The sequence below is a fragment of the Carassius auratus genome, chromosome 2 (assembly GCF_003368295.1).
Source record: "Carassius auratus strain Wakin chromosome 2, ASM336829v1, whole genome shotgun sequence".
In the NCBI taxonomy this organism is placed as follows: Eukaryota; Metazoa; Chordata; class Actinopteri; order Cypriniformes; family Cyprinidae; genus Carassius; species Carassius auratus.
In genome coordinates this window covers 3,382,773-3,391,801 of record NC_039244.1, presented here as the reverse complement: position 1 = coordinate 3,391,801, position 9,029 = coordinate 3,382,773, and the positions used below count along the sequence as shown (strand labels likewise).

At 36.5% G+C, this 9,029-nt stretch overlaps 1 protein-coding gene across 1 annotated transcript; it reads left to right on the top strand.

Moving 5' to 3' along the window:
* Positions 1-1,462: 1,462 nt before the first annotated feature.
* LOC113112652 (relaxin-3 receptor 1-like) lies at positions 1,463-3,952 on the top strand. Its single transcript, XM_026278406.1, has one exon. The coding sequence runs from the start codon at positions 1,694-1,696 to the stop codon at positions 2,891-2,893; it is 1,200 nt and encodes a 399-aa protein (XP_026134191.1). The 5' UTR covers positions 1,463-1,693; the 3' UTR covers positions 2,894-3,952.
* Positions 3,953-9,029: the final 5,077 nt, after the last annotated feature.

Below are 9,029 nucleotides of genomic sequence, written 5' to 3'. Positions count from 1 at the left end.
AACACAGCTTTGTACTTCAAAAGACCGCTGTGGATTACTTGTGGATTACTGTGATGTTTCTATCAGCTGTTTGGACTCTCATTCTGACGGCACCCATTCACTGCAGGGCATCCATTGGAGAGCAAGAGATGCAATTTTTTGAAAAAAACGAACTAATCTAAATCTAGGAGGTTTTGGCTCATTTGTGCACCACATGTTTCTCCTTCAAAATTTCATAATAATACAATATATTATAAAAATGCCCATTGATTAATAACATAAATTGTGAAAAGTAATAATTATCCAGTTCAATATATCTTGACTAGTTGACATGCACATCACTTAGTGTTTATCTGGACTAAATGTTCGAGAAGACAATCCCTGACTGAGTATCTCATGAATCTGTACACAGGAAGCCAGTTGTCCTAGAATGAACTCGTCTTGAGGAAAAATCGACTGACCTTCCATCTCTAATGTGATCAGCCACTGTCTCTCAGAGCCCTGGGCGAGTAGCGTGTTCTGGATCACAGACCATTCATCAAAGAGCCGAGTTGAGAAGGATAACGGAAAGAACAGCTGAATGTGCGAGAATCAGTGTCTGCTCTGATCTCTCTCTTTAACGCCATGTGAAGTCTGAATACTGACCCATTTTTACATGCAACTCAACAGAAATCATGCATTTAAAAAAAAAAAAAAAACTTTCTCTGAGGAAGAAAATGTTTTAAACTTCAAGTTATTTAAAGATGGAAATCATATTAGTTTGCTTTTATTACCATTAAGATTCTTTTCTCTAATAAACTTGTTGTCTTAAGTATATTATTTTAAATGGTAATCAATTTATCTTCACAGAAATTAAAAATAAGCCAATTCATGACAGCATCCTCCATAAAAAAAAACACTGTTTTGGTGGGGGGAACTGTGATATCACAATTGTACAAAAATATCTATTAATAAATAGAATGTCACCCTTATTTTAAATAAATACTTTTATTGGGAAAAACGTAATTGCATTCTAGATTATTTTCTGCAAATAACAACTTACATATCAGTCTGTTCCTTTCATGCACAAAATAGAAAATAGATAGGGTGAAATTATTTTTAAAAAGTTATAGATATGTCAAAGTCTTGGCTAAAAAAAAAAAAAAAAACCTACTGAACATTTCCCCCATCACTGTAACCAGGAAAAAAGAAAGAAAGAAAACCAATTATGAAACACAAACTGACCTAAATAAGATATGTTGTTATGTTTCAAGAAGATTTTTTACAAATATAAGAGTTTTATATATTGATAAGAGTAAAATGCATGCATTTTACAGAAATCTTACAAATATCATTTTCAGTACTACAGAATATGTAATACTACATTTATTAATTTAGAAGGTGTTTTTATCTAAAAGTCTTTATGTATTAAGAATTTAAAATACACAAAATGTATTCTATTTTTTTCAATTGCAAGTAAAAACTTCCCCATGTGACAGCAGTAGTGTGTCCTATATAAAGCCCGGTGATGCTCCACGAGCTCATTCAGGTGCGGAGAGTCAGAGGAGAGAGGAGTGGCACAGATTCACGCACCCAAGATTCCGTTTTTAAGTCTGGGAATAAAGAGTTTACGCGCCTAAGGATCACAGGCTAAACCTGAAGGGTGACTTCAAGGAAAACATTTGTGTAGCGCATGGAATCTAATTGAAATTGTATGGGTGCGTAAAGCCGTGCCATGCAGGGGAACAGCAGCGCGTTGGCACCGAGTTTAGCGACATGCGGTCCGGCACTGGACGAGGGCGATGCGCTGTCGAACCGGATCGCTCTCCACAACCTGTCGCTCCGCTGCTGGCTGCAGCTGCTCTCCAAAGAGTCCGCGGAGGAGCTCTACGGCGACAGCTCGAGCATGGCCATGCGCGTCGTGATCGCGCTCGTCTACCTGGTCGTGTGCGCGCTGGGGCTCGTCGGGAACCTGCTGGCGCTTTACCTGCTCCATTCGCGCCACAGACTCAAGCAGTCGTCCATCAACTGCTTCGTCATGAGTTTAGCCGTGACGGACCTGCAGTTCGTCCTGACTCTTCCGTTCTGGGCCGTGGACACCGCTTTGGACTTCAGATGGCCGTTTGGAAAGGTGATGTGCAAGATCATCAGCTCGGTCACCACCATGAATATGTACGCGAGCGTGTTCTTCTTAACTGCCATGAGCGTAGCGCGCTACTGCTCCCTGTCCTCATCCCTACGGATGCAGTGTCCCAAAACGGCCTCGGCTGAGGTCAAGTGGGCCAGTTTGGGAATCTGGATCGTGTCCGTGGTGGCCACCATCCCTCACGCGGTATACTCAACCACGGCGCAGGTGTCCGACGACGAGCTGTGCCTCGTCCGCTTCTCGGATTCCGGTAACTGGGACCCGCAGCTGCTTCTGGGTCTCTATCAAACCCAAAAGGTACTTCTGGGCTTCGTGATTCCGCTGGTTATCATCTGCGTTTGTTACCTCCTCCTGCTGCGCTTCGTTCTGCGGCGGCGCGTCAGTGGAATCCCCGGCTCGGAAAGCGAGAGAGGGCGGCACAATCGCCGTTCCAAAGTCACCAGATCGGTCACCATCGTGGTTCTGTCGTTCTTTCTGTGCTGGCTCCCCAACCAGGCGCTGACCCTTTGGGGGGTGCTCATCAAATTTGACCTGGTGCCATTCAGTAACGCGTTTTACAACGCGCAGGCCTACGCGTTCCCCATCACCGTGTGCCTGGCGCACACCAACAGCTGCCTGAACCCGGTGCTGTACTGTCTGATCCGTCAGGAGTACCGGACCGGCCTCAAGAAGCTGTTGTTTAGAGCCACTCCGTCCATCCGGAACCTGGCCAAGCTGGTGCACCGGGGGAAGAAGGTGGCGGAGGCTCCGGCCGGCGTGTCTGTGGTGCAGATGGAGATCGGGATGTGACGTGACCAATGAGGAGAAAGCCACTGGCACTCGTCTGAACTTTTGAATGCATCGAGACATCTGCAAAGTGGACTTTCAAATATCAGACAGTGCTGATATGAAATAGCATTGCATTGATAAAACATGAACATCAAAATTCTGGACACATTTTTTTTTTCCAGGATTCTCACGAATTTAAAACCTTCAAGATGTTGTTTTTATCATGCAATTTTAAGGAAATATTTATTTTTCATTAAAATATTAGTTTGCTTGTTTGTTTAAATGTAATTATCCTATTTACTTTACTACTTTACTATTTTACTACAGCATGAGCAAGTGTCTGTGTTCATACATCAATACATAATTACCAGTACTCTGCTCAGATTATTGGACTTTTTTAATAGTTTTACACTATTTCAATTTTTTTGATGACATCATTGTGGACCCTTTTCACCTTTCTACAATTGTTATTATCGTAAGACTATACTCTGTGTCACATCACTGTATGAGCCAGCTATGATGATGTCTTTTGCTGAGAGCACAGAAAATGTGAAAAGGATCCATGATCGTAAACTGTTGATAATAGTTATCATAAGAAATGTATGTCCAAACTCCTGACTGCTTATGTGTTATGAGATTATTATAGTTGATTCTATTGCATGGAATTCCCAAACATCTCAAACAAACCAAGCCTTCCATAGAAGCAGTGTTTCCAAACGCTGAGTTTTAGGACTATAACCCGCTTTCTGAGACTGAGTTTGTTCTCTTGTGCTGGGGAAAAATGAAAAACATATTGAATGAACTTTGCGGACCTTCAGAAAAAAAAAAAAAAAAAAAAAAAAAAAAAAGCCAGGAGGAGAGAAAGAGTTTACTAAGCTGTCCTTGAACCCTTGTATAGTTCAGACCTTTTATCATCTCTGAGCAACTGCAGCTGAGTGCTGTTCAAACATGATCATCAATAACACTGTCTTTCTTATTAAGCTTCAAAGGAATGTGTCATTTTCAAACCTTTTCTCTCACGTATGAATCCACTTCTAAATCTCTGCTGAACTGTATATGGCTCAGTGTAAATAAAAATGTTTCAAGGCAAATCCTTAATTCTTATTGATTTTTTCCTTTTGTTTCAAATGACAGAGTGAACAAAATTGAGGGAAACTGGAGTTTGTTACTGGAGGTGTAAAAATGTTTTGCCAAGTACTGTATGTGATAAAACGTGTCAGAAATGATTTGATAATCAGTAAGATTGCACTAGTGAAAGCTAATTTTATGAGTGTGCTTTCCTTGCATGTTAACTGCAAACATTAATTTTTAATTTGAACGATTTCTGCAGTGTGCATTCATTGATATTCAAGGTGCATGCTTTTATATTAATTCTGAGGGCTTTGCAGTTATGTGTGATAAATTTTACATGATACACAAAATATTTGCAGGAATATCCAGTGCACTTTCATAGCCAGGAATTACAATGTGAGTGGGCCTAGCCTAAAATATATCAGTTATCAAACAGGCCAAAAAATCTAACATTTACACTTGTTTAAATTTACATCACTGTTTAATCAGAGCATAAGCCTGTATGTAATCATAAGCAGTGCTAAAGAAAATAACACTAAAAACAGCATGTGCAACACTCATTATAGTGTTGTATTAATAAAAGTGTTAACATGGCTTTATTTTAATACTTCGCATTTTAAAATCAACTTCTAGAACACAACAACTTTAATTTGTGGTGCTTCTAATTAAGTGATCAAAAGCAGCTGCAAATGTTGAACAAAATAAATATCACCACTAACCTTATGTCTTTGCACCAATGAAACAGGGGATCTGGTGTTCGACAGGTCCCTGCCGACAGCTAATGGTGCACTTGAATTTAAGATGACATGAATTTTCATTTGACTTCTTTATTTTTTTCCACATTTGTTCTTAAAATTACTCTAAAGATTATTTTGTTTTTATATGCTGTTGATTGTGGTCTGTGACTTTTGGATTCAGAGCACTGTCAGTCACTAGTGTTGGCCAGTCACTGGTTAGTATAACTAGTATAGTGTAACTAATAAGATTTCAGTAATAATATTACAGTTACCAATCATAATACAGCTTACCGTAGTTAGTTACTTTTGATGCATTAACCTCACTGATATAAAATCCTGCATTTATATAATTCCTAGATTTATTTTTATAATTTTCTCGACTTGCACATGCATGTGATGTCCCCAGTGCAGCAGGCAAACTTAGAATACGGAAAAGCTTACTTTCAGCATATAGAAATATTGCATTATATTGATTTTATCAGTAAAAAAGATTGTCTGAACACTGTTGTGTAAGTTGTGGCTTTACTTTACTCTTGCATTACATTCCACCCACATCCCTCTCAGCATGTGGTACATTATATTACTACAATTAAATATCTTTTTGGAAAATTAAACAGTTTCTTACAAGCTTAAGTGATTTATAAAATACATAATGAAATATAATCCGGTAGCGGAGAACTTACAATTAACTTCAAGCTACACCACATTAATGAGATTAATACAACACTTCTACTTGAATGTCACTATCAGTCACTATTGAGTGTTTTTTTTTTTTTTTAACTTCTGTGATCCAATGTGGATTTTGGTCAAAGGATGAGGCAGAAATATGTTGTTAGTAACATTCTAGAAAGATTTTATGTGGAAGATACACAGTGACAGCTTCTGTGGGGCATGCATGTAGAAAACGTAATGTAGCTAGTAGAGTAACTAATTACTGTTGGCAGAAAATAATAAGTAAAGTAACAATATTACTTTTGAAAGAAGTGACTAGTAATGAGTAATGTATAACATCCTTTGAGTAACCAACACTGTCAATCACTGATTCACTGCGTAGTGTAGCCTCTAAATCAGATGATGCTCAACACCACTGGTTCGAAAAGCTGGCGGTGCATTATAGCCTTTTTATTATTATGCCAATTATACAGCTACTTGAATCTGAATGTGCCAGTCGCTGATTGCGATGCAGATTTTATGAAAAAAAGTTTAACAGGAGGAAAATACACAACTCGACTGCAGACCGTCTCTGTTCATGGTACGAAACATTCAATTATATATTTCAAAATATCGTCCTATTGGAGCTAATACTTATTATAATGATTTTCGTGTGATCGATCACGCTGCTATATGCACAAGCATGACCTCTTGTCTCATGCTCATAATGGTGAGCTGTCAGTCTTGGTTAACTCTTCACATCTCTCCATCAGCTCGAATAGATTTCATGTGAGCTGCACAAACTTGGATCATGAAGGACTCTTCATTAATCATGTCTAATACAGTTCTTCATTCTTGCATCTGTTTTAATAAATCAGTTTCAGGTTTTACAGCTGTAACTGAAGAACAACATCTAATCCAAGAGATGCCAATGCACTGGATCCCGTTTATACATTTCATTTCTTTTAAATTTAAATTTCATCCATATTCAGATTTACACTATGTCTATGAATTTAAAACGGGTGGCATGGCATTGCTTTATGGCAGAACTGACAGCGGATTTATTTCGGGATTCTGAGGTGAATCTTACATTTGTTTGCCTGTTACCTGGGTTTCAGGACCAAATTGCTGAACACTCTGCTGGAAGCTTAACCTACATTTTTAATGGACTTCAGAATAAAGCAGTATAAGTAATGCATGTGCTTTGGTTTGATTCCATTTAAATTTAAAAGCAGCAGCAGATGTACAGTGCAAATATCTTTCATTGCCATTATAGTCAAATCTGTATGACTGGCCTGTTTGCACATCACTGTATCAGTTTTAATAATAATAATAATAATAAAACAGCAATTTAATATGGCCACATGCATCAAATTTCTATACTCTTCTGTTGAATGGCCTGGCATGTAACAAAAAATAAAATAAATAAAAACACTAACAGAAATATTTGTTGATTTTTGACTATATTATTACTCTAGACATGTTGTTTAAAAACTAAAAACAAATTAAATTACAAAAGCACAAGACATTATTAATATTATTAATATTATATACAAATTGATATCTTATAATAGTTAAATATAATAGTATAACAGTGATGCTAAAATTATAAACATACTATTATATTATATTCATTTAAACACACACACACACACACACACACACTCCAGAACAGGACCATTTTATATACTATAATGTAATAAAGGAGTCAAAACTAAATCTGATCTGTTAATGATATACAATCCTCCAGGATAAAAACTCTCTTCAAAGGCCTTTAAAAGGCTTGAATTTTAAAAGAGATCAACATCACAGCAACATCAGTTCAATAGCCCGTGTAATACGCAACACAAAAAACGAATGGCTGAAACTAAAAGCATGTCAGCCTCATAATTAGGCAGGACTCCCTGTGAGACTTGATCCCCCTCTCTGCTAATTACCAGAGTCTGTGCATCAAAATGAGCTCTTAACCTTCAACACGCGCCTCGTACGAAGAACCACGAAGTAGATCCTGCCTCTCACTCTGAAACTCTGATGCAGAAATCATAAAGCTGTGATTGCAGAAGACTGAGAAGAGTCTGAAAGGACGTAGTGACATTAGCTTGCAGTACGTGGACTGTGAATGAGATTATAGGCTGGAGCTGTAAGCCATACCTGAGGAAAGCTGTGAGCATTCACATTCATCTCAGTGACAGCAGCTCCCAAAAGATCAGCCACTGAGGATATAGTAATATACTACGTGCCTTTTATCTGTTGCGTAAAACCTGAATTATTTTTCATATTGTAAAGAAATTCATAGATAATACATTAGTATTATACAATTTTTTTGTTTAGATGTTTACATTTTTGGTTTTAGTTTTAATTTTAAAGTTTAAGTTGTTTTTGTGGAGTTCATTTTTATTAGCATTTGTTTTTTTAATATTTAACTGTACATTTTTAATTAATATTTGTTATGCATCTTTTTTTAATGCTTTTAGTTTTAGTTAACCCTGGTCATTTCTATTTCCAAATGTTTCAGAAGCCTTTAGTTTAGTATATTTTGGGATGTGGGTTATTATGAAATTATGTCTTAAAATGCTGCCTACACTAGATAATGAAACAGAGCCGTATTTATACAGAATAATAAGTGCTTTAAATGAATAGTTATAGTAGATGAAAAGAAAAGTCCTAATGTCAATTTTTGTGGAAATTGACATTAGGACACAGAACTTCACATACACACACATACACACACACACACACACACACACACAAATTAGCTTTTTAAGAATGATCTCAATCGTTGTGTTATCACTGTGTTTTTCTCTGTAAAACAAGCACAGTCATTCCTTAAAGTAAAAACAGGGAACGGTGACGGGGCAAAGCTAGAGGCCATGACCAAACTGACAGAATATAATGTCCTGAAACCATCAAGCCAAACATTTCTCTGAGCTGTCTTTCAGTCCAGTCACCAGAACTCCAGCCCACTGCGGAGGAGCACTTTACTTAATAAAGCAATCATAAGCAAACAATTTTCATTCCCAGCCGGCTTTGATTGCCGTCTCTGAAGACCTTGAGCTCTGGTCTGCTGGAGGTACGGCTGGTAATTGGTGTCTGCTGTAATTCAGCACTAACAACTCTATTCTGATGCTAATGACCAACTGACTCTCTCAGATCAGACCATTGCTTTAATCAGCTCTATTCTTATAGCCAGGTTTATAATTTTATGCATTATCATGCATGAAGTCACATTCACTGGAAACAAAAATAAACATATAACTTTCATCTTTTCTTAGATGGAATGTGATGCAACATTCCATGTTGCACATTTTTTTTCAATTTATTTTTTTCATTATTATATAATTATTTAATTATTATTATAAAGGGAGAATCATAAAATAAAATATAATTTTTTTGATTATAATAATTATATTTTTTTGTAAAGGACATACAGTAATAAATGGGCACAATTTCTTTTTTTTTTTTCATTTGCAAACTTCTAATTCTAAAACAAAACAAAATTTAAGATAACAATGAACACCAAATAAATATATATTTTTAAATAAATTGTAATTATACTTGAATTATGGAAAATAAATGAATAAAAATGATAAATATACTGTATATATGCATATTAAATTTTAGTTTTTTTAATTACATATTTATATATTGCTATACTTTTCTATTAATTTATGGTGGTGGTTAAATTATAGAAAACACAT

What these genes read in the sequence shown, in the direction of transcription:
- LOC113112652 (XM_026278406.1), top strand. Translation starts at nt 1,694, where the DNA reads ATGCAGGGGAACAGCAGCGCGTTGGCACCGAGTTTAGCGACATGCGGT.